The 27,180-nt window shown below is 35.4% G+C and overlaps 1 protein-coding gene across 4 annotated transcripts; it reads right to left on the reverse strand.

Annotated features, from left to right (window-relative positions):
• Window positions 1–78: 78 nt before the first annotated feature.
• On the reverse strand, window positions 79–26,343 carry abcb11a (ATP-binding cassette, sub-family B (MDR/TAP), member 11a). 4 transcript variants are annotated; one of them, XM_052142661.1, is made up of 26 exons: window positions 26,336–26,343; window positions 23,179–23,233; window positions 22,852–23,093; window positions 22,054–22,138; window positions 21,813–21,946; window positions 21,535–21,706; window positions 19,572–19,696; window positions 18,741–18,915; window positions 18,242–18,355; window positions 18,028–18,138; window positions 17,445–17,570; window positions 16,853–17,056; window positions 14,996–15,166; window positions 14,638–14,839; window positions 13,824–13,908; window positions 13,610–13,727; window positions 12,592–12,747; window positions 10,859–10,963; window positions 10,601–10,762; window positions 10,126–10,329; window positions 8,821–9,062; window positions 8,038–8,188; window positions 6,833–7,030; window positions 5,310–5,516; window positions 3,734–3,880; window positions 79–2,537 (listed from the first exon to the last, which is right to left on the reverse strand). In XM_052142661.1, the coding sequence occupies exons 3-26, from the start codon at window positions 23,061–23,063 to the stop codon at window positions 2,337–2,339; spliced, it is 3,807 nt and encodes a 1,268-aa protein (XP_051998621.1). In that variant the 5' UTR covers window positions 23,064–23,093; window positions 23,179–23,233; window positions 26,336–26,343; the 3' UTR covers window positions 79–2,336. The 4 variants fall into 4 exon arrangements, with proteins under 4 accessions (XP_051998621.1, XP_051998619.1, XP_051998618.1 ...); XM_052142659.1 differs by lacking the exon at window positions 26,336–26,343 and adding an exon at window positions 23,763–23,838; XM_052142658.1 differs by lacking the exon at window positions 26,336–26,343 and having other exon boundaries at window positions 13,824–13,905; window positions 23,179–23,324.
• Window positions 26,344–27,180: the final 837 nt, after the last annotated feature.

A 27,180-nucleotide genomic window follows, 5' to 3' on the forward strand; every position in this document is an offset into this window, starting at 1 on the left:
AAGTAACTGTATTCCACTACAGTTACAATTTAAATAATTGGTATTTAGAATACAGTTACATTCAAAAAGTATTTTGATTACTGAAGAGATTACTTTGCATTTTATTGTCATTTGTTTCATTTCATATTTAGTTATTTCAGATGGAAAACATTTATACATAAATGATGCGATCCAAAGTGCATTTGAACAGCGGTGAAACACTTTCTTATGATGTGTTACATTCATACAAGCAGACAGAGAAGTACGTTTGAAGCACTTCTCTGTAAGTAAGTTTGGAGCAGAAGAAATAGAAATAAACCTTGTGTAAACTGTCAGCTTTACACTAAGCTAAAATACTATTTCAAGCCATTTTACATGCGCATGTTACCAGACACGATCATATTTTTATAAAGAAAATTCACATTAGATCATCATTTCTTGTTTCTAGTAAGACCTTTGATATTAGGGCAAAAATCTTATTCTTGATGATAATTTTTGTATTGTTTTCCTGTAAAAGTATCTAAAAATCCTTAAAACAAGATCAATTTGATTGATCTTGTTTTAGAAACAACACTGCATAAGATATTTCGGTTTTTCAGAGAATGTATTTTTAACATGTTTATGTTGTTTCACTGTACTGGCAGAGTGTTTATAGTCAAAATAAGTGAAAAAAATCTACCAGTGCTGAAGAAGTAATCCAAAGTATTTAGATTACATTACTGACCTTGAGTAATCTAACGGAATACATTACAAATTAAATTTTACAGCATGTATTCTGTAATCTATAATGGAATACATTTCAAAAGTAACCCTCCCAAGTCTGTCAGTCCTTGGGTCTTTCACATTAGCCTAAATCACTCCGATTCTGTGTTGTTGTTTAAGTACAAAATAATCTTCAGAGCAAATGTTTCACACCTTTCATCATTAATTTGAAATAAAAGCTGAATTTCACTAAGACGCCTGAAAATTCTGATCGTTAACTTAACATCTCAAAAATACATTAAAATGGACGCCTTTGTTATCTATGATGTCTGTCTCTTTTATATGAATAAATGATTTAAGAGCATATTAGTACATCACACACATCATCATAAAACGGTTTGTGTCTTGAATCATCGAGCTCCACGGCTGACTAAAAGAGTGGGAATGACTTGCATTAAACACATGACTCGACACGACAATTCAGGAAACACTGACAGAACAAGAATTTATCAGTCATTAAGAACACACTATCAGTCTGTCACTATAGTTCAAGGACAGCATCTTCACCTATCGTACATGAAAGCAACATTCTCTGTTCAGTCGACAGAATATCTTGGCACAGAAAAGCTAGAATCCATACAATTTTGTATTGCAGACAATTCTGATCTAACATATCAAACAGTAATTTACATATACACAGTTTCTTGAATAAAATGATTCAATAGAGAGTTCATCCAGGTAGACAAAATAATTTAATTCAAACACAGTCAAGTTCAAGGACAAGGTCATGACATAGAAAAATCAATTTAATAAACACTTATCACTTTCATAAAAACACCTAAAGCAATAGTACAGCAATAATCCCGGTGATTGCCGTTATCAATATGAAAGGCCCTATTCGCACATCATAAAAAAATAATTAAAAAAGTAGCTTGCTTTGGTAAATCAAAATTAGGAGATATAAAGTCAATTTTACAATACAAAGTCATATTTATGACATAAAAATTCATATTGAAATAAAAAGTACAAATTATGAGATGCCAAATCATATTTATGAGATACTTAGTATCATAAACATGACTTTATTTCTCATAAATATGACTTAGCATTTCATATTTTGACTTAGTAAGTCATAAACATGACTTTTTTTTCTCTAAAATTATACTAAGAATTATGAGATTAAAAAGTCAAAATTATAAAATCAAAAGTCATAATTATGAGACGCTAAATCATAATTTTGAGAAAAAAAGTCAAACCTTTTAGATAAAAATACAATGAGATAGAATGTCATAATTATAAAATGCTTAGTCATCATTTTAAGATAAAAAGTAATCTCAAACTTATGATTTAGTATGTAAAAATTATTACTTTAAAAGACATTGCAAAATGAACATAATTTTGACTTACCAAAGCAAACTTTTTTTGGGCTTCCATAAGATCAAGACAATATTGGCACCAAAACAAATTTGCAATATTTGGCCCAACCAATGGCAAGACTTTGAGGCAGTGTTTGAAACAAGTCTTGAAACAATCATTATTTTTGCAATTTCATTTAGTGCTGCTAGCGGCACTAAAACAATTTTTGCTAGAAAATGTACACACTTCACTTGAAAAGTTCCCAAACCTTTTGTATTTGTGACACTATAGCACACGTGTTAACTAATAGGGGCTCCTGAAGTGACGAGTTTGTAGTAAGCTGCTTTCTTGGCCATAAGTTGCTCATGGGTTCCTTTCTCAATGACCACGCCCCGTGACATCACAGCAATGATGTCAGCATTTTGAATGGTGGAAAGCCTGTGAGCTATAACAATACATGTGCGCCCCTGCCGAGCTTCATCCAGTGCTGCTTGAACAGTCTGAAAAGTGAAAATCAAACCCCTTTAGCATATTAAAAATACTGACATTATTGTTTGTTATGAAAATTTGCTTGTCTGAATTTTTACAAAAATATCACATTGAATGTAAAAAACTGTTAAATGTTAAATAATGAATACATTTAAAGATAAAGTGTACTTTCTGTATTTAAAATGTTTGAGTTTAGTGTTACATCATTTCATTAGTATCCAAATGACAATAGCTAAATCATACTGTTCATGTGTTGTACTTGCTATAGTTTACTTCCATATTGTTTCTTCATCAAATAGCAGTCAAATGTAAATCAGGTCAATCAGTGAAACACCAGCACCACAGTAAGAAATAACATGAATGTGTACACATATGGGATAATGATAATTCACCTCCATAGTGCAGAAAATGGCATGATATAGAATTAATTTGTAAGAAAATTGCTCTCATTTGTCTCGTAATAAACAAATAAATAAATATAATTTCATTGTAATCTTAAATAGATATGAAATCATCATAAAAATATGATTTATAGAAGTGGAAATATATATTGCGACTAGGGTTGCCACCCGTCCTGTTAAATATGTGATAGTCCGGTATCTAATCAATATGGACGCGATTTGTCCCGTATTTAAACTGGTCAGATTATAAGAGGATACGTCTGAAGAACAATCTAATACACTGTCCAATCATCATGGTGAAATCATTCCAGATTGCTAATTTAACATTGATATAGGTTGAAAATTTTGCCTGATAAGGGACCATCTAAAAAGTCCACACATCGAGCTAAAACGTGCTAATACTGTGGAGGGTGTGGTAAGGGGCCATCTAAAAAGTCCACATATTGAGCTAAAACTTGCTAATACTGTGGAGGGTGTGGTAAGGGGCCATCTAAAAAGTCCACATATTGAGCTAAAACTTGCTAATACTGTGGAGGGTGTGGTAAGGGGCCATCGAAAAAGTCCACATATTGAGCTAAAACTTGCTAATACTGTGGAGGGTGTGGTAAGGGGCCATCTAAAAAGTCCACATATTGAACTAAAACTTGCTAATACTGTGGAGGGTGTGGTAAGGGGCCATCTAAAAAGTCCACATATTGAACTAAAACGTGCTAATACTGCATAGGGTGTGGTAAGGGGTAATTTATTTAATAATTATATAAAAAATAATTATAAAAAATTCCTTTCAAACATTGACATCGCAGTACCTTCTCGCTCTCTGTGTCGAGTGCAGAGGTGGCCTCATCCAGAAGCAGAATTTTAGGGTTTCTGACGATGGCCCTCGCAATTGCTATACGTTGTTTCTGTCCACGCGAGAGCTGCGAGCCCTGAGCACCAACCTGAGTTTCATATTTCTGAAAACAACAACAGGCAATGATTTAGAAATTATTTCTACACTTCAGATATGTTTAAAGGAATAATTCCCCCCCAAATTTTTACATTTATAAGTTATTCACCACTGTGTCATTCTAACCTGTAATATTTCTTACATGTATCAAAAAAGGAGATGTTAGATACAGTAGAAGTATAGACTACTTTTACCATCATAAGAGTGCTTTATATGCTTGTCCGCTATGTTCCATGTCTTCAGAAGTCATTTGATAAATTTTTGTGAACTGAACAAAATTAAATAGTTGTTTACTGATAATATTCCCCTCTTCCCTAGACTTCAAATAAAAATATGTCACATGACCATTGTGTTTTCACATTGTGTTAAAGGGATAGTTCACCCAAAAGTGAAAAGATGTGTATGACTTTCTTTCTTCTACTGAACACAAATAAAGATTTTTTTTATAAATATCTCAGCTCTGTATGTCCATACAATTCAAGTTAATGTTGGCCAGAACTTTAAATGTCCAAAAAGCACATAAAGGCAGCATAAAGTTAATCTATAAGACTCCAGTGGTTTAATCCATATCTTCAGACGTGATATGATAGGTGTGGGTGAGAAACAGATCAATATTTATGTCCTTTTTTACAATAAGTCTCCACTTTCTTCTTCATTTGTTTTTGACGATTCACATTTTTTGTGCATATGGACACCAACTGGCCAGGAAGGAGAATTTATGGTAAAAAAGGACATATTGATCTGTTTCTCACTCACATCTGTTATATAGCTTCAGAAGGCATGGATTAAACCACTGGAGTCATATGGATTACTTTTATGCTGACTTTATGTGCCTTTTGGAGCTTCAAAGTTCTGGTCAACTTTCAGTTGCATTGGATGGACCTACACAGCTGAGATGTTCTTCTAAAAATATTAATTTATGCTCTGCAGAAGAAAGAAAGTCATACTCATCTGGGATTTTCATTTTTGGGTGAACTATCCCTTTAAGAACCAATGGCGTTTAGGATCAGTGATGTCAAACATGTCGCAATGCATCTATGAGCTACATTTTTAACTGAACACAGTGAATAAATTAGATTTGAGAGCCCCAGTGGAGGGGAAGATTATGAGTAAACAATTTAATCAGAAAGAATGTAAACAAGTAAACAATTTTCACCTGTTCGCCATACAAAGCATTTAGTATATGACTTCAGAAAGGTCAAAATATGGTGCAGAAGTCTATGGACTACTTTAATGACACTGTTATGCTGCTTTGTTTGCCTTTTTGGAGCTTGGCAGTGTAAATCACAATCCACTTTTGCTGTATGGAAAAGAACAGCAAGCACATTCTGCCTAATATTTCCATTTGTATTTCATGGGAAAAATATTTTTAGGTGAGCTATTCCTTCAAGTCTGGACTGATTGGTAGTCATGACCCCAAGGACAACATAACTTACATCAGGCAGTGTCATCACGAAATCATGCAGGTAGGCCTTTTTAGCAGCCTCTATAATCTCGTCCATGTTGACGGTTCGAGAGTTTTCGCCATACTGGATGTTCTCTGCTATGCTGCAGTCAAACAGCACTGGCTCCTGGGATACGATACCAATCTGAGACCTCAGGAACGACACGCTGATACTGGCAGATGGACGTCCATCAATCAGCTATAGGGCAATACAAGAAACGTATGGTTTGTTTTGGGGAAACTAATGTTTGAATATTTGACATATCAAGTTATCAAATGCATTTGGAGGGGAAATAGTTTTTTTATTCAGAGTGTGTGACTGGAGTTTGTTACTTATTTTGTGTATAGGAGCGTTTAGACAGATATGTTTTAATAACATCTATGATCTAAACTTCAGAAGGAAAAAACAGTGTTGAATTAATTTCCAAGCATCAGTTAAAACTGTCCAATTTATTGAATGGATTCAAAACTCTGAATTAACAATGAATTACATTTTTTTTTTTATATTTACAGGTAAATAATGTTCATCACTGTGTTGTTATATTGGTGAATAAAAGTGATTAAATATCATATTTATTTGTGTTTATTTAGTGAAAAAATATATATTTTAACTACATTTTTGGTGTATTTTACATCCAGCATTAAACATTTGAATTTACTCAGCGGTAATGGCTCATTCTATTTTAAGATATCATAGATAGATAGATAGATAGATAGATAGATAGACAGACAGACAGATAGACAGATAGATAGATAGATAGATAGATAGATAGATAGATAGATAGATAGATAGATAGATAGACAGATAGATAGATAGATAGATAGATAGATAGATAGATAGATAGATAGATAGATAGATAGACAGACAGACAGACAGACAGACAGACAGACAGATAGATAGATAGATAGATAGATAGAATGAGAGAACGATAGACAGACAGACAGACAGCTAGATAGATAGAATGACAGACAGACAGACAGATAGATAGATAGATAGAATGAGAGAACGATAGACAGACAGATAGATAGATAGATAGATAGATAGATAGATAGATAGATAGAATGACAAAACGATAGATAGACAGACAGATAGAATGACAGAACGACAGACAGACAGACAGATAGATAGAATGACAGACAGACAGATAGATTGATAGAATGACAGAACGATAGATAGACAGACAGACAGAATGATAGACAGACAGACAGACAGATAGATAGACAGACAGATAGATAGATAGAACGATAGATAGATAGAATGACAGAACGATAGATAGATAGACAGACAGACAGACAGAATGATAGACAGACAGACAGACAGACAGACAGACAGACAGACAGACAGATAGATAGATAGATAGATAGATAGATAGATAGATAGATAGATAGATAGATAGATAGATAGATAGATAGATAGATAGATAGATAGATAGATGTTTTATCTTTTAAAGTAAAATTACTGCCAATCTAAAGTCGCTTTTATTCCAATCTCTAATATATTGAGTATTTTCTTACCACTTGGCCTTCATCTGGGTCATAAAATCGTTCTAGCATCTGAACACTTGTGCTCTTTCCACAGCCACTGCTGCCCACGAAGGCAAGAGTCTGTCCTGGATTTACTGACACCTCCAGTCCCCGTAGCACCTGAATGTCTGGCCTGCTTGGGTATGTAAATCTGCACCCTTTAAACTCCACACGGCCTTTAAAATCATCCTGTTACATGAAAAAGAAGAGAATTTCACATTTACTTTTCATTTTTGTACATTTATTATATTCTTGTACATGGCAAATATGAATTACAGAGGAATATCATTCAACTATATATATATATAATTTACAATCAATTATGATGGTCTAAATTGGTCCTATCTGTTTTGTTTTGCTTTCATCACATGACAATAAAATTGCTGCCTATATGTACACCACATGACTTTTAATATTAACAATATTTTCAAATTAAATTTTTTCACAGCTTTTTATTAGGAAATAATAGTATTATTCTGCTCTATATCTGAACATATCTGAAAAAAATATCAAAATTTCTTCCAGCTCCAATTCCAAAATGAGCATCACGTAATTGACCCATGTAATGGTGTAACAAGTGCAGTTTTCTCTCCTGTGTTAATGTATTTCCTACTGAAACAGGAAGCCTAGGTGGGACATTGAAGGGCTCATCCCCTTTTTTTAAATAGCCAGTAAATATTATTCTAATATTCTAAATATTATTGTTCCATTTTCCCAGACCATAAAGACTGTACATTTTAAATGTGTATGTCTGCTAAAAGTATTGTAAATAAGGCAAATATTTAACAACAGAAATGTGAATGTTATCATTTTATAAAACCAAATTAGTGCTATTTTAATAGTATTTGACCTTTTACAGACTTGCCCCATTCACCCCCATTGTAAGTGCCTCACTGTAACTTTACATTTATTGTAAATTTAAATAAACTGTAATTTTGTATTTATTTTTTTAACGAAAAGGAGAGAAGAGTTGAAATAAAATTTTGTGGTAATCAACATTATGCCACAAATGCTGTCAATTGAGCTTAACTTATATTGAACCCGGAATATTCCAGGTTTATTACCATAAAATAAAATCTATTCTTTTTTTTTTTTTAAAGCAAAAAGACTTGTGGTTGAAGTTTGTAAATTGGCCATTGTTGGTAAATCCTTGATCGCACCTTTAACCAAAGAAAAACAAATCAGATCTCTCTTACCCAGCTTTGTCCATCTGCATTGCTGATTTTAGGGACTCTGTCCAACAGTTTGAAAAGTTGAGCGGCAGCAATCTTAGCCTTGGCATAGTCTGGCGTAAAAGATGAAGCTCTGCCAAGTGCTGTGCCACTGATCACAAGAGCTGATATTACTCTAAATAAACACATACAGAAAATCTATCAAGGACAGATTTGTTTTATTATCGCAGTTACAGTAAGTCACTTACAATAGAAGTCTCTGGGGCCTGCGTTCTGCAAGGTTTAAAAGCAGAAACATGAAGACTGCACTTTTGTAAGGCACAGAACAGACGTAAACATTAAAATTCACACTAAGTAAAGCCGGTAATTTCTGCACGGTATGCGCAAAGTTAGTAGAAGTTGACCGTTAACAATCACAGGAATTATGTCGGGAACATATATAGAAGTTCATCCAGCTAGTAAAGTAGTCCCACCTCAAAAAGGACAATTTAGACTATAGCTCAAACAATAAACAGGTTTTTACTGAATAATTAAATCAAGTGCTTTAACAAAAGTACAAGCTCCTTATTTATGCTTAGACCCTCTGGAATCCTGGACCCATAGAGTTGCATTGTAAGTGCCTTACTGCAATTGCATCTTTCTTTTAGACTTGTCTAAATAATTTTATATGATAATCAACATTCTGCCACAGATGCTGTTGACAGATCTCTTAACTTAACTCGGAACCTTCATATAATTTCCAGTTTCATAATATTTGCTTCAAAGTATAATCCTGCAATGAAATGTAAAGTATAGACGATCACTAACCTGAATACAAGCATGTATTGAAGCCCCTCATTACTGACCAGATAGCCACCGTATCTAAATGAGGCAGCGTAGGCCATGAAAATAACACACTGCGCAAAAGCAAAACAGATCCCATAAACATGAGCTTTTTTCTTGGCTGCTTTGTAGGGTGCTTCTAGTTGTTGTTCATATTGAGAGACAAACTGCTTTTCTTTGGCCAAGCCGGCGATAGTCCTGATGTTGGTCAGAGCTTCACTGGAGACCTGTATGAGCACAGAGTAAGTGTTGGTACTGACACATCTACTAAACATCTACTTTTGTGTTGTCCTAACGTTGTAAACATGTAATTCTGGTTCTGTTCACTCTACCTCACTTTGAAAAGTCTCATTTTACTCCACTAGATGGCAGGAAGAACTAGAAAAAACTCTACCACATTACATCACAATATTCAGATCTGAAATGTAGGTGGCGCTCTAACACATTTTAGCCCTCACAGATGTGCTCGTCCATAGACATTCAGTCTAATTTTCAGTTTATGCACCACCCTTGTTGTATAATTGAATATCTCAGCCTCTGAGTGGTCTAGAAGCTCAATCTAGGTGTTATTAGAAAGCTGAGACCCTCCCCTTTGCAACAATATATATATGTAATGTTATCGAAATAGTACAAAACATATTATTCTGATGATTTATTTTGCATGCTTATCCTTCTGGATGGCATATGTTGTTCTGGACATCTAAGATATAACATTGGATTATTCAGCCAAGCCAAGCCACAGACAATTAAAAATTTGCTCACTTTTTGGAAAGATTCCTGAGGTAAAAGCAGATATAACGTTTAGCTATTTGGTACTAAAAGCAGCAGTTATCGGAGCATAAATGGTTATCTCTGAAACATTGCGATTCTAAGCTTTCAAATGATACCTCATATCTCATATCCTCGAATTTCAGTTGACTCCACCTCTGAGACAGTCAATCCTCACATCTTATCATGTGTCTTGTTGAGCACGTTACCGTGGAAACCTAGTGTGTGTGGAGGCTCACGCTATTCTCAGCGGCATCCACGCACAATTCGCCATGCTAACCACCGAGAGCGAGAAGCACATTATAGCGACCACAAGGAGGTTAACCCAACGTGACTCTACCCACCCTAGCAACCAGGTCATTTGGTTGCTTAGGATACCTGACTATGTATATGGATACTTTAATGTTTTAAGCATACACTTTTAAGCATACACTTTTTTCATAAAATATCCCCAACCCCCCAAGGTATCCATTTTATCTGCATCTGCTCATCCAATCAGACTTTTCACAACAAGGATTTTACCTGTCCAGCAGCCTCCAATGCTTTCTTGTCCTCATTAGCAAATCCTGTTAACATTTTGGCCTGAAAGACTCCAGAGAGGCCGATCAGAGGAAGGAAGCAGCTGACCACTAGACTCAGTTTCCAGCTGAAGTAATATGCAATAATGAAGGAAGCTCCAATGTTAGTCAGTGAGTTTACAATCATGCCAATCTGTGAACCTGTAGCCTTGGGAGAAGAGCACAATAAACACAATCATACATCCACTTAAAGACATAATGTAAATCTCAAATGTATCCATTTAAATTTTGCCATTTTAATCTACATCAGAAAACTACTGTGGGGAAAATTTGCAATTTATTAACATGCACCGCCTGTGTGTACGTCCCCATCCTACTTGTCTTTCAGTGAATTCACACCTATATTTGGTATACAAGTTGTTTTGTTCATTTTGTTCTCAAATATGTCTCTCCCCCACTCTCTTTTGTTGTGCACTCACCCCCTGCACCATGGAGGCATCAGTGGCGAGTCTGGTGGTCAGAGCACCGGGGCTGTTTAAGGGGTCGTCAAACCAGCTGATCTCTTGATTCAGCATTGACTGAAAGCCAACCTTCCTCAACCTACGAGTCAACAACTCTCCCGATTTAGCAAATGCATAGCCCTGCAACACATTACATAGTATTGGTCATCTCTAACACATCGTTCTCATTGCAAAGGATAACAAGTACATACTTATGCAACCTTACTGTTGTAATACCTGCAAGAACTGTGAAAAGAAGCTCACTACTCCCACAACAACAAACAGAATACAAATTCCATTAATCTGCCTCCTCTGTTCGTCCAGGTCTTGAATCGAAAATGTCTGAAAAACAGCACTAATACTATTATACTCCAATGTTGTGCTTAATGGCAAATTACAATTCGTCAATTGTATGGAATGTAAAACATTTTCACTAGATGTGTACATTTCTGAGGAAAATGTAAGTGGTGCTTGCCCTTTTAAAATTTGCCACCATGATGCTAAGTTGTTAAGTAGGGATGGGCGGATCGATACTAAAGTATCGATACTTCTGATACTGATGTGGTATCAAGAATGTCGATCCTCACATAAAAATATTGATTCTGAAATATATTTTTTGTTAACTAGTGATCTTATTATTTAGATAACATGAATATTGATGCATCTCAAAAGCTTCAAAATGGAAAAAAATTATTATATTAGCGAACTGTTGCATGGCACCAGAACCATTTTTTCTTCAGCTAATCTTGACACACAGAAATGCTGAAATACACCAGCAGACAGAGCTGACCCTTTCAGTCACAGCGCTCGTTCAAAGAGGGAGCAGTGCTAATGAGATAATGACAGAAAAACAGCATCTGGAGATATTCACACTAAGTAATGACAAACCTAGACATGACATGTATTATAATGGGCTTGTGTGACCATTTTTACAGGCTTATTTAAATTCAGAGGTGTTTAAACATTGATAATGATCTTTAATCCTCGTTAATAAATGATACCCTTATGACAACAACCCATGGATTTACTTTAGTAATATTATATTAACCATGACTAGTAACCACGACTGTTGTAAGCAGTTTTTTTTTTTTTTTTTTTGCTTTTTGGCAGTAACCAAGAGTTTGATACAATTAACCATAGTTTTGCTACAGCATTACTGTTGTTTCCATATTGTAACTTGGTTTTAGTAATAGTAACCATATAATAATATCTATGATTCATTTTGTGGTGTTGTATGTTTCTTATACTTACACATTTTTAAAAAGGTAAACAAAGCAGCCTAATAATTTTCTGCTTAGGCCTATATATATATATATATATATATATATATGCATTAATAATTTAAGTTACTGATTTTATCCAAAGAATTCATAAAAATATAATTTAATAGAGGTATCGGTATTGGTATCGATATCAGTGATAGTGGACTAAAAGTACTTGGTATCAGATCAAAAAGGAAATAAGCGGTATCGCCCATCCCTAGTGTTAAGGGTGGTTGCCAGGGTGTTCACAGCTGTTGCTAGGGTGCTTTGTGTGGTTGCAAAGGCATTACTAGGTGGTTACTAGTGTGTTCAGGGTGTTTGCTTGCTAGGGTATAATAAGTGATTACTAGGGTTTTCATGATGGTTGCTAGGGCATTGCTATGTGGTTGCTAGGGTGGTGGTGGCGTTGTGGGCTAAAGCACATAACTGGTAATCAGAAGGTTGCTGGTTCGATCCTCACAGCCACCACCATTGTGCTCTTGAGCAAGGCATTTAACTCCAGGTTGCTCCGGGGGAATTGACCCTGTAATAAGTGCACTGTAAGACGCTTTGGATAAAAGCGTCTGCCAAATGCATAAATGTAAATGTAAATGTGTTCTGGGTGGTTACTAGAGTGTTCAGGTTGATTGTTAGGGTGTTCATGGTGGTTGATGGGATGTTCTAGATGATTGCAAAGGCATTGCTAGATGAAATGTCTTTATGTCTCACCCCAAGTATTTGGCTGAATAATAAAGCATACATCGGGTTGACAGATCCATTGATGGCAGCACCTATAGAGCCCATCAGCATATGCGGCCACTCAGGACGGTTATACTTTAGAATGCGTGTCACAGGTGCTTTTTCAATGACTTCAAGTTTGTTTTTCTGCAAGAGAAGATAGAGCCTTTGATAATGTACAAAGACAGGCTATGGTGGCATTCCTACTGAAATAAAAATAGCTTAAACAAGCCTAAGGTTGTTAGCTGGGTCCGGTTGCATAAAACTGTTTTAGACTAGTCTTACTAGTTAGTCGTCTAAAATGTTGGTCTTAATTTTTTCAGTCAGTTGCATAAAAACTTAAATCAGTCTAATTAAAGACCAAAATGTAAGACAGCACACCTCAGGCTAACTTTTGTTTACATTCCATTTTGCCATTGAAAATAACTGTCAGCTGAGCCAGTGGGGGCTGAAAGGGGCTTGAGTTGAGACTTGGTTGAAGACTTTGACTTCAAAAATGGTTACAAAATGTTGTGTTTTTAATTATTTGGGTTAAATCACTAAATGTGTTCATTAAAATACATTTTGAAGCACTGTAGTCCTCTAATAAGCAAATATTCTCAGCAAATAAAAACATTTATTGAGCGTCCACTGTCGGCCATTTTTTTAAGCTGTTCAGTGTCTTATTTTTCCCACAATGCAATGCAAATTAGACTGTCTTACTAAAGACAACTGTGAGCTTGTTTTATGCAACAGGCTTTCTATGGCGTCTTTAGCTAGTCAAACTAATTGTTAGATTCAGTCTTAAGTTAATGGCTATGTTTATGCAACCGGCCCCTGGTCTCCCAGTTTGGCCAAGCTGGTAAGGCTGGTCTGTTTTGATAGATTTAGAAGGGTTTTGAGCACTTGTCAGCTGGTAAAGAAAGTAGACCAGCTAAACACCAGCAAAGACCAGCAAACTACCTTAGGCCGTTTTTAGCTTATTTTTACAGTGTAGGGGTGCTGTGAACAATTGTATTCAGTTTGAAACCTTGTTTTGTTCTTCATCCTCCATTGTGAAATGGTCCAAATGCAATTTGAATTTTCCAGATATGACATCACTTATGCTGTTTGACACCCGAGACTGAGATCGCTGTCTCAAAGACCGCCTGTGAGAAACATATTTGAATTTCAGAAGAACATTTCAGTCACTCCACTCAAGATGATAAATGTGAGGCTTTTCAATAAGAGATCATGTACATTACCTCAAACTGCCCTCATAACTTCCTCTACTTATGCTCCTCACTTTCTCAATTCTATCCTCTTCAGTTATGGTCATATCAGTTGCTGCTTTAATAGAATACGGAGTTAGCATTTAAAGGAACAGTTGACCCCCCTTGTCGTTCCAAACCAGTATGCTGTTATTTTTTCCCGTGAACCCAAAATGAGAAGTTTTTGTGCACAAAAATCATTATAAAATGTGTCCATATGACTCATGAGCTATATTGCGAGTCTTCTGAAGACATAAGATATCTTTGTGTGAGAAACAGATCAATATTTAAGTAATTATTCACAAAAAATCTTCTCCGCTGCAGATCTCAATCTTATTATCTATGTTTTTTCACATCATCTGCAAGACCCAATGACATTTTAGTGTTAATGACGTTAAACCTGATGGGACGTGTTGACATGCAATTTTGTGAACTAGAATTAGATTTTTAGAGCTGGGTGGAGGGATGATTATCAGTGAATAATTTCACCAAATGGCAAAAAATTTACAATACACAACATGACTTATAAAGTGCACAAGTTGTCAAGTCTGAACTACTTTTATGATAATTTCATGGTGTTTTTCCCCCCTTTTTTTATTTTTGGAGCTTGAAAGCTGGATTCACTATAAACAAATGATCTGATCATGTTTTACAGGGAGAAAATAACAGCACACCGATTCGGAAACATGAGCATGAGTAAATAATTACAGATTTTTCATTTTTTATAAACTACACCTATATTATAGAAGCGTAGTAACCTGGAAATGTTGAGTCAGAAACCTGGATAAGACTCAAAAACTCTACTAACCTTTCACTGATTTGTCATCGGCTGGATCTTTTCCTTGATTCTGGAGTGTGACTAGGGTGAAGTACACTCCCTTCCTGTCCAGCAGCTGGCCATGTGTGCCTCTCTCTACAGCACGTCCATGTTCAAAGCCCACGATCACATCAGCATTACAGATTGTGGAGAGACGGTGTGCGATGCTGATTGTTGTTCTGCCCAGTCGAGCCTGAAAAACAACACATGCTTTTCTCTGAAAACTGAAAGAACACATCTATAATTTCATAATTAAGTCTATGTTGTTTGAGTCATTGAGCATCGTTAAGGCATTTTTAGGTGGTTGCTGAACAGACAGACAGATGGATAGATTTTTGAAATCACTCACCTTGTCCAGCGCCTCCTGTACTATAGCCTCACTCTCATTATCCAGCGCTGATGTGGCCATGTCTAACAAGAGGATTCTGGGATTTCTGACGAGCGCGCGAGCTATGGCGATCCTCTGTTTCTGCCCTCCACTCATCTGCCCTCCACCCTCACCCACCAATGTGTCAAATTTCTGCACAACACAGAATGTCATTAAACACTGATTATTCACATATTTTATTATTTTATTTTATTTTATTATTTTATTATTTATTTTATTTAAATAATACCAAGCAATAGAAAGTCAGATTTCTTTCATCAAATTGTTTGTTGTTTTTCCAGGAGTATTGGTTATTTGTGTTTTTAAGATGTTACAGGCATTACATCAGAAATTAGTGTAACCGGTAATGCTCGATCCGCACTGAGCGGGATTCGAACCGGTGTCAGCCAGCATAGGAGGCGTGCGTGCTAACAATTATGATTGTCCCATGTCTACCAAACATCTTGAGTGGTCCAAACATCATCTGTGGTGTGAAACTGAACTTTAGGTCGGATTTTAGGAGTGAATAAACTTAGCTTTTATAGAAAGCTATAGGATTCTCCCTTGCTCCCTAATTAGTGGTGTCTGTCAGCACTGGTCTCAGAACAGTTCAAAAATGCACCTTACTTTCATTCTAACTGCATATAAAGCCTCTGAAAGCAAATATTTTCAGCTTTTGGATGAACCCACTGATTCTTAATGTGATAATGTGCAATAAATATAGGAATGCATTTACTAATGTTAATTAATAGAACCTTATTGTACAGTGATAACAAAATAAAACACAACAATATATATATATATATATATATATATATATATATATATATATATATAATAAAGGAAATGACCCAGAGATGATTTAATGTTGAAAGTTATGCAAAAAAATTGACGTATATATATTTTTCAACTTTTGTGGGAATTATGGGAAATCATGTTTATCAGTGTGCTGACGCGCGAAAAATGTATAGATCTTTTAATACTGCATATCAAATGAAACTAGAGATGCTACTCTTCACATCCAAATAAGTTTCAATGAAAAAACATGAAGAAGTTTCTTACCAGAGGCACTTTTGTTGGCTCTGCACCCGTAGAATCGCTTCACGGAATTTGATGTCACGTGACTAGGTGTGCCAGAAGTTTAACCCTTAAATGACAGTCTAGAGTGTTGTGAACAGTATTCAGTCGGTTTAAATTAGTTTAAATTATGCGTTGCGAATAGTGAAGCCAAAATACACCGTCCATGCATGTGGACACGAGCTCGCACAAGGTTAAATGCAAAACATATGTCTACATTGAATAAGAGCTTTCTTTTTTATTCAGGAGCAATAGGCTCTAATAAATTAAATGTATATCTGTGTAAAAAACACACAAAGTGACCAACCCTTTATTATAGTGCCAAAGTTTTACATGTTACTGGCATCAATGTTTTGAAAGATACTGAACTCAGAGTTTTGTTAGAGGTACTTATTTAAGAGTAAACTCAATATCCATGAGAAGAAAGCAGTTTATTTCGCTTTGAATTATGTCTGTGAGATAACCAGTACTTACGTTTTGACGGACAGAAATTCTATTTACAGTTTTCACACATTTCTGCTAATTTCTATTTTCAAATTTTTTTGCTGTATGATTTTTTTTCCCCACACTAGTCAATTATTTTATCAACTATTTCAGATAAACCTGCTCCTAAACCACATGTAAAAACACTATGGACTGTTATTGGTCAGTAAGTGGCCGGTTCTTGGCCAGTATAAGCTGCAAACTGGACCAGACTTTATGCTGCTTGTCAAAAGTCTGGCTATGCAAGACTTCAGGTGAGATTTGTACAGTAATCAGTACCTGAGGCAGATCCATGATGAAGTTATAGGCATTGGCCTCTTTGGAGGCCTGAATTATCTCCTCAATGGTAACTCCAGGACGGCCGTATCGGATGTTCTCAGCGATCGTGGTGGCGAACAGAACAGGCTCTTGTTCTACTATGCCAATGAGGGAACGCAACCACTGTATGTTCAGTCCTCTGATGTCATGACCATCCAGGGTGACCTGAAAATAACAACAGTGATTGAAATCACAGGACTAGTTTCAACACAAAATCAAACCTTTCTCCATTTAAGGCAATTCAAAAGTAGCCTGGTATTGTGATGAAATTCCCACATGTCTAAGACTGTCCTTTTAGTAAGTGTACTGTAATTAGTTTTGCTAAAAATGTCATGCTTAAGAAATATATGGTTTGTAAATATATGTATAATGCATAGCTTTTACTGTGCATTTAGCAAGTGTATTGTGAGTCACTTTCGATAAGAAAAGTCACCTGAATGGCAATATCTGATTATTGGGGGACTCATCCCCCTCAGTGTATATTGTGGTTATGGCCCTGGTTAGAAATAATGTATGCATGTGCTATGAAATTATTTAAGGGTGTGTGAAGTACCATTCCTTCTTTTGGGTTGTAGAATCTCTGGATGAGTTGGATTGTTGTGCTCTTCCCGGATCCACTAGGCCCAACAAACGCAGTTGTCTCCCCAGCTTTAACCACAACATTCAAATCATCTAATATCTGTAAACAGAATATGCTAAATCAGTGAAAGACCCTAATGTCCTTCAAAACTATTTTCTAATGCAAAACATGCATTTTTGAAGAATATAAAAAATGGTCACTCTTTTCCATTCATGAATGAGAATAAAGATATATTGAGTGAATGAGGCCAGTTTGATCATCATACAAAGCTATCGTACGGCTTCAGAAGACATGGAATATAGCGTACAAGTTGTATGGACCACTTTTATAATACATTTATGGTGCTTTTTTGTCATGTTGAACTTGACAACCCCAGTCCTAATTTACTTTAATTAATGGGACAATGGTGGCCAGAATATTCTTCAAAAATGTGCCTTTTTAGTGCTATGGTAGAAAAAGTCATACGTGTTTGGGAAATCATTTTAGGGTGAACTGTTCCTGCAATACAAAATATTAGATTACATTATTTGGATGCTAAAATAAAAAGATTACCCACTTTCACTTCAGGTCGGGATGGATAGTTGAAGTTAACGCTGTGGAATTCAATGTCACCTTTAACTTTGTCTAACGTATGACCCTCCTCTGAGAAGCAATCGATTTCAGGTTCCTGTGTGAGAACAAGATGTGACAGAGATTAATCATTCACTGAAGCCCAAAGAATGAAATTCATTGATTTTGTGAGAACAGACCTGGGTGTGTATTATTCTCACCCTGTCAATAGTGTCAAATATACTCTTGGCTGCAGCCCGACCAGAAGCAAAAGCTTCAAGACAAGGAGAGGCCTGACCCAGATTCATAGCACCCATTAGAACACCAAAGAATACCTGTAGAGAAAAACGAAATCAATTATCAACCAAATTCCTTCATGTAGCCTAATAAATAGAAACAAAAGCCTTTAAGGCACAGTTCACCCAAAAATGAAAATTCTTGTCATGATTTACTCACCCTCATGTTCTACTGTGCAACACAAAAATAACCTCAGTCACCATTCACATTTATTGCATTTCTTTTTTCTCCATACAATGACAGTCAATGGTGCCTGAGGCTATTATTCATGGAACAAAGTCAGTCATAAGGGTTTGGAACAACATGATGAGTAACTATGACAGAATCTTCATTTTTGATTATCCCTATCAAATGTAGCCTACATCAGCAATTCACTAAGGGTTTGGAAAAGAACCTTGGTTGAAAATCAGAAGTCACTCATACCTGAACGAGGCCACCAGGTGAGAGTTCCTTGGTCTGAATGACCAGTTTTGAGCCGTACCAGAAAGCCAGCGCATAACACAGAAATATAATGCACCAGAGGTAACCCTGAAACACACCAATGATCGCTCCCTTCTTAATACCCCACACCTGTGCCTCCTCAAGGTTCTTGTCATACCTGTGGAAAATAAACATAAAATAATATAAATATTTTAAAGCGTTTTTAGTCATTTTTTTTTTTTACATAAATACCAAACTGCAAATTGTCTCTACTACTTGACAGATATTACGGTCACCCATGTTCATCATTTTGTTTTAGAAAGTGTAGGGGACATTTGGGGTGGGGTGGGGGTCTTGGGTGGCTGGGGTGCACTGGTTGTGACATCACAAAACCATGAATATTATTTAGGTTATGCAGAGATCATTTCAAGTAATCTTTTACTGTTTTGATAAACACAATAGTCATTCTTGATAGCCAAATTTAGCGTTCAAATAAATATTTCACGTAAATTAAATGAAAACTTTATCACTATATCTGCAACTGTTGATCATTGGATTACATGGATCAACAATTGGTTACTTATGGTGGCCGATTGGTCTTGTGGCCAGGCATTCAATAGTCATCAGTCACAGGTGATGAATACAGAAAAAGGTTTCTGGAACTGATTGGTCATGAAGCAAAAACAGCAGCAACCATGTCACGTACTTCCGGGCTGCATGCGGAACGAGCAACTGATATTGAGATGAATAGGAATACTAATAGATTGCTCTTTCAAGGTATATAAGACCTCCTTGGTTGTAAATCACATTTTGTGTTCAGAGGGCACACTATACCTTTCAGCCTCTTTGTGTTCTCCTCCAAAGGCGGCTACTGTTCTGATGGAGGAGAGAACTTCATCCGCCACGGCTCCAGCTTTAGCATATGCCTTCAACTCGCGACCCGTCATCCTCGCCACAGCCTTTAAATCAATACAACACATATATGGAAAACCAATGCAAAAAACGTATCGGATGAAAACAGTATTTTGAAAATCGTGAATGATGTCATAGTACCGGTAGTTATTTATATATTTATTTATTTTTGTCATTGTAAAAGTCTGCATGGTAAAGTTATTTTTTTTCTTGCATGTACATTTGCTAATCTACTTGGGAAAAGTGGGAAAATGGGAATGGGAAAAGATGGAAATATCCAAAATTGTTTGACAAGATTTTGTTTACATAGCAAGGTGTTTTAATTAGTACTGTCATCGAATTAATGACATAATATGCTGGTTAATTAGTTGAAATTAATCACATATACTGAAAACAATTGCTAAGAAAAAACCCTTAAATAACATTAATTCAATTTATAATGATAAAATAATTACAGTTAATAATGATAAAAATAATTTAAAAAATTATTATATATATATATATATATATATATATACTTATATTAGGGCTGTCAATTTAATCGTTAATTCAGTCGATTAATTGTACAAAAAATAACGTGTTAAAATTTTTTACGCAATTAATCACAATGCGCCCTGACCATAATAAGGAAGATTCCTGAGAAAAAGTTTATACAGTGAAGAAAACAACACTTCAGTAGGCAGAACAACACAAACATGCGTTATGTTCTTGCTTTATATATATATATATATATATATATATATATATATATATATATATATATATATATATATATATATATAATTTTTAATATTTAAAGATAACTATCTATAATTATTTCATCATTGTATATTGAATTATTGTTATATGAGGGGCTTTCTCAGCAAATATTTGTATATCATAAATGCGATTAATATTGATTAATTAATCGGGACACTATGTAATTAATTAGATTAAAAATTGTAATCGATTGGCAGCCCTAATATATATATATATATATATATATATATATATATATATATATATATATATATATATATATATATATATATATATATATATATATATACACACACATATATACAAATAGTATTTCAGATAATTCAAATGCATTAAAATATTGTGGCAGACGAATAAATCATTGATTAGACAATACATATATTTATTGTTTATTTCCATTTATTGATATTAAGTATCTCATTGGCCTACAGTCCACAGCAATCCATTTAGCAATTTAATTTGTCTCTCTGCCTGATTTATTATAAGGACTTTTATAAGGCCATGACAAGGTACACATGCGTCAGATGGATGCTTCGTGTCATAAACACAACGTTTTTTAAGTTGCTGTGTTAAGCGTAGTTTGAAACTTTAAAAAACATGTCTCAAGATCACGGTATTCAGAATTGCGCACCATTAAGCTGTGTTTGAATGCAAGAGTGTGTTCTCAACTTGTGCTGTCACTAGTGTCAAGCAAGCCTGAGTATTGTTTGTTGTCTGTACAGCTGCACGTTGCCTCTACAGCTGGAGCTTTGCTTACTGCACCCTACTGAAAACAGGTGGTACTTCAGGCTTGAATTGCTCCGATTGTAGGAATATTCCATATAACAGTCCGAGGACATGACTAATTGCATAAATGTTTTAATGCTTTAATTTTTATATAATTAATCACACTTAATGAATCCGTTAAATCAACAGACAGTTTTAATAATGTCAAATCCGCAATTAAATCTAACAATAATGGTATCATAAAATGTTGCTTCTTTAGCTTGAATCATGCTTAAAAACTAAATGTTTTAAGCTGGTCCAGTTAATACGCATGCACATTGTATAGACAGAAGATAGAAATTGGCTCTTTTAACAGAAATGCGAGATGTCCATTCCTACTGTCATTTCAGTTGACACGAACCATCGCCATGAGTCCTGCTGCCAGTCCTATGAGAGGACTAACTGATATCACCACCAGAGTGAGTTTCCATCCTCCAATAAACCCCACCAGGAAACCAAAGATGAACGTCGAGATCCTCTCAATGAAGATGGACACTTGGTCTGCTATTGCATTGTTGATTTTGTTGATGTCACTACATGAAAAAAAGTCACAAACAGATATATTAAATTCAATGACAGCTTAGATTAGCATTACTTTCCATGCTGGTTCATGCTTGCATGCGTGCATTTGAATATTACTCAGATATCCTCGTGTTCAGTTCCCCGATGGAGTTGCAGTCAAACCAGCCGATCTCCATGCGCATGATCTTACTAAAGTACATTTTTCGGATGCGTTGAATCTGTCTGGCTGCAGCAGACACCCAGAGAGCAATCTGAGATAAGAGTCAAGCTCATGAATACAATACAATTGTAAATGAGATTTCTTCTACAGATGTGAATAATAAATTAATCAAATGAGACAAAGAACTTTCCTTTGTACCTGAAAGTAACTAAGAATTAGGACTCCAGCACCGATACCAACATAGTAATATGCAAACATGGTCATCTCAGCCTCAATATCCACACTGTAGATGGACAAAACAAGAGTAGCACGATTATTTCAAATAATAAAGTTGCAAAAGTGATAGATGGTGCCAAAAACTCTAGTTTAACAGAGATACCCTTTTTAAACCATCCTAAGTGGGGTCAAACATACAATCTTTGGTGTTCTGGAATTTAATTAACATTTAGCATTATATATTGCACAATGTTGTACATTTGTGATGAATTGAAAACAGCTGGTTCAATCCATCAGGAGAGAAAACTGAGGAAAAATAATTTTGTCTCTAGACCAAAGGGTTCCACAGATAAAATTTGAGCTGATGGTGGCGCTAGAGGGTTTGGGCGAGAGACCCCAAAAATGGGTCAGGGGACTATTCAAACCCATCCCAATAAGTGTACCAAATTTCACCACTCTTCTCCAAACTGTTCTAGGACTGTTAGAACTACATTAAGGACATATAATGCATTTTTCATTTTCCTTTTTAGAAAGTATATTGCACTAGAGAACAATTTCAAAATTCTCATATCAAAATCAATGCATTTACAACCAAAAGTGTGTTGGTGTGCTCTTGGAAGTCTCCTGAGTTTTGAAAGAACAATATCAGAGTACTAAAATGTTCCTTTAGAACATATAGTAGAATTTGGGCAGCAAACACTGAGGTTGCAAGTTCCATCCCAAATGGAACTACAGAATCATTTATAACTCTTAGATGCAATTGTAAACATCCAAACTCACCCACAGTAAATGGTGATGTTGTCTATCTGCTCTACCACAGATCCATTCAACCAGGTGACAGTGTTGTTGATGCAGGTTTTGCTTGGATCGGCAAGTTCCAGAATCTCTCGCTCATACTCCACAAACGTGTTGGTCATCATACTGTACACCAGCAGCATGAGAGGGGCCGCGGCGCCGTGGACCAGAGAGCACACGCTCCCTGCCACCATCATCAGGGTTTCCTTCCATGTGGCAAAGCGGAACTGTGCAGAGGTCATAGGCAGTGATGTGTGAGAAAATCAAGAATTAGATCAATCTAAAATAGCAAAATCATAGCAAGATGCTTACCAGCTGAAAGAATCCAATGCTCAGCGCTTTCTCTTGTTTTTTGTCACTGCCTTTCCTACATATACAATTGAGAAACATATATTTAGAGGCCTAATTTAGATATTACAATGCATTGACATGCATACAGTACCAGAAATGGAGCAGTGTATATAAGGTTTGTCTAACCATATCAATAAACACAGTTAATTTATGTAAAATACTTCCACTGAATCAGTTTAAATTAATCCTCATTATGAACTAATGTAAACTGTTAACTTTAAAATCAAATATATTTCAAATAAAGTAGCTATAAATAATGCACAATATATCACAACACATTAAACACTGCTAGAATATTATGTTAGATTATTCAGCTTTCAACTGTCATTTCAACCGTTACATTAGCTTTTGATGTTCTGTTTCATATTTGAGAGTTGTTAGGTCTATTTTCTTCATATTTTGTGTTTTTTTTAGAGCTGAATTTATTTACTTATAAAAAAACCTTCGTATTAGCTACAGATTCAACAACACTCGCCTCTGAGACAGTAAACTGATATCAGACAGCTACAGTGTTAAATAGACTTAAATAGAATAAAAATACTCACTTCAAATCAGTATCTGTGTTTAAAGAAAGGGATGAGAAAGTGATAGAAAATGAGTTGCAATGAAAACATTATCCAAACATTTAGAGCTGTTTTTTCTTAATTAAATACATGTACAGTAATTGTGTGTTTCAAATGCAGCTTTTGAAGAACTAAAAGTAACATTTTAGTTTTTGCAGACAGTTTTTCCAAGAACATTATTGTCACGGTATTTAATCCTATGTCTCTTCCTTGTCTCGTGCCTTGTTCTTAGTGTGTGTTGTGTGGGTGCGTGAATGTGTGGGCGTGTTGTTTGTACCATGATTAGCGCTCTGCCGCAATCACTCCTCTCACCAGCTGTTACTCATTCCCATTCCCTTTAAATTCTCACCACTCTCTCATCTCCTTGTCAGATCGTTGTTTGTGATGTCCGGTGTTGTTCGCTCTTCAGAGTTCCAGTCCAGTTCTCTCGTTGTCCCTGTTTCGTGTCCTGTTTGCTGTTACCCGGATTCGCCGTGTCCGCTCAACACTTCTCTTCACTCTTCTCACCACGATCATCTGACCATTGGAGACTCTGCGCCACTAGACCATCACCCCGGACTTTTCCCCTATCTTCTCAATTTGACTGTCAATAAACTAATTGTCAACTTGCAACTTGCTTCCTAGCTTCATTACGTCACAATTATATAATGGTATAAATTAAGAAAAAACTACTTCATGATATATTATTGATTAAAGTGAGGGAGTAAATTTAACTTAAACATTTCACTTAAAGGGATAGTTCACCCAAAAATGAAAATTCTATCTTCATTTACTCACCCTCATGCCATCCCAGATATGTATGACTTTCTTTCTTCTGTTGAACACGAAATAAGATTTTTAGAAGAATATTGCAGCTCTGTAGATCTACACAATGCAAGTGAATGGTGACCAGAACTTTGAAGGTCCAAAAATCAAATAAAGACAGCATAAAAGTCATAAATAACTCCAGTGGTTAAATCCATGTCTTCAGAAGTGATATGATAGGTGTGGTTGAGAAACAGATCAATATTTCCTTTTTATTATAAATATCCACTTACACTTTCACATTCTTTCACATTTTGAAAGTGAAAATGGAGATTTATTGTGATAATTATTTAAAAACGTATCTGTTTCTCACCCAAACTGACTGCATCACTTTAAAAATAATACACTATATATAACCACTGGAGTCATATGGATAACTTTAATGCTGCCTTTATGCGATTTTTGGAGCTTGAAAGGTCTGGTCACCATTCACTTGCATTGTATGGACTTAATCTGGGACAGCATGAGGGTGAGTAAATGATGAGATAATAAAATTTTTTGGGTGAACTATCCTTTTAATACAGTATCACTTAGAAATCTGATGTACATTTAATAACATTTAAATGAACATTATTGGTACATTTCACATTTTTAACTTTCTTTACAAACACGTTAACTCATGTACCACATGACAAACAGAAGCCTTCAACAGGGAATCTTATTGTATGCTATATAGTCTATTAGACAACATCACCTTGCATAACTGGCAATAAAAATTAGATGCAGAGCTGTGCATGCAGACCTCAAAGTTTGGTGCACAATACAATCACAAACAGGTCATCTAGGGCACAAAATAATTTCAGTGCATATACAGCTACAGTTCTTACATTCATCGCCTTTGTATGATGTTGTGGTTTGATCTGTGGTGTTCGTTGTAGATTTGGCATTTTTAATGTCTTTCATTCTGCTGGATCTTTAGGTTGGTCTGGATCTAAATTGTTTTTTATAGAGAGAAATAACTGTTTAGCTGTTTTTAACTTCTCATTGTCATTAGATCTCCTTAATAAATCAAAGTAGCATAGTTATATTTGTAACAGAAGAACTAAAGAGACAATAATGCTAATGCTGAACTGTCTTTTTTGAACTGCAGAACTTTTACCTGCTATTATTAACTTGGGTTAATAAGTCATATTGATTACATAAGAGAGCAAGTCATTATTAGAATATTGGAAATCCTAAACTTAACTTTTATACTTTTCAAATATCGCCTAATAATAATAATAATAACAAATATATTGTTCAGAGGTTATTCAGTTTTCATTTATGTCATTTAAGTATGAACTTTGTTTCAGACATTTCTCATAAAATTCTTAAAGACAGATCAAATTAGAAACAAATACAAATGACATGATTGTTAAAATTCGATAAGAGCAGTAAAGGATGACTTTGGAATTGGGAGAATTTCCAGGAACATTTTCATATTAAAATCTATGACTTTTGATTGCAGACTATGGTATCTTGGCAAATCTGAGTTAATTTTGAGACAGTGTTAAGATATCTTATAAACCTACTGGAGTATTTTTCTCATGAGAAAAAAAATCAGAGAAGCAGTTTCCATTTAATATCATTGCTGTCTAGAAAAAACAAAAAACAGTTGAGATATTAAAGACATCTCCTTTGTGACTTTTATTTACTGCAGGTAAAACTTAAAATTAGTTAAAACACTTGAAATTAGAATAAGTTGCACTACTCAATCTCATCATTTAATCGTTCAGAGATTTCCTTATGAAAAGAGAAAACTGATTCATTACCTGTTTCCATGTGCTGCTCTCAGTGTGATCTATGGTGTTTAAGTCTTTTCAAAGGGACTCTTAAATCAGTCCACAGTCAGTCACGCCTCTGACACTATCTTCCCCTTTATTAGACTGATAACACACTGCCTGATCCCAGCCTTGGACAAGCCCAAGGTGTGCAAGTCTGTTAATTACTACAAATAGGGCTTTAAAATGGTATAATGTAACCATGTTGACAAAACAGGCAGAGATGAAGGTGATAAAGTTGAGATGAACCCAAAGGCAGTTTTATTTTACAAACGTGAAACCAGAATCCCTAACTATAAAAGAGAAAGAAACAAAAACAAGAAACCAAGGACCTAACTAAACATGACAAAACATAGACTTGACTTGACATTACTACTACTAAGACTAATGCTAGACTAAGGCTAGACTAAGGCAAAACAAAACCACGAGGTTATATGTACAGTGGCTAGACTAAACTGAAGCAAGACAACAAGGTTACATGTAAACTGGCTAGACTAAACACAACAAGGTTACATGAACATGGAGGAAAACAGGATATCACAAGACTAGGTAACAGGAACTTAACAGGAATTTCTAAATAAAAGTACACAAACAAAAGACAACAGGGAATATGTCACAGGAGACCCCCCTTTAAGGAGCGGATTCCAGACGCTCTAAAAAATAAAAATAAAAGGCAAAATGTCCATAGAGTGTAGGGGAAAAGATGGTTCAGGGAGGCACAAGGGGCAAACAGGCAGTTCAAGGGGGCACCATGGGAAAACAGGCAGTTCAAGGGTGTACCAGGGGAGCAGAGGAACAAGGCAAGGTCAGGGAGAACATAGCTGATAGGCGGGTGG

The sequence above is a fragment of the Xyrauchen texanus genome, chromosome 14 (assembly GCF_025860055.1).
Source record: "Xyrauchen texanus isolate HMW12.3.18 chromosome 14, RBS_HiC_50CHRs, whole genome shotgun sequence".
NCBI classification, from domain to species: Eukaryota; Metazoa; Chordata; class Actinopteri; order Cypriniformes; family Catostomidae; genus Xyrauchen; species Xyrauchen texanus.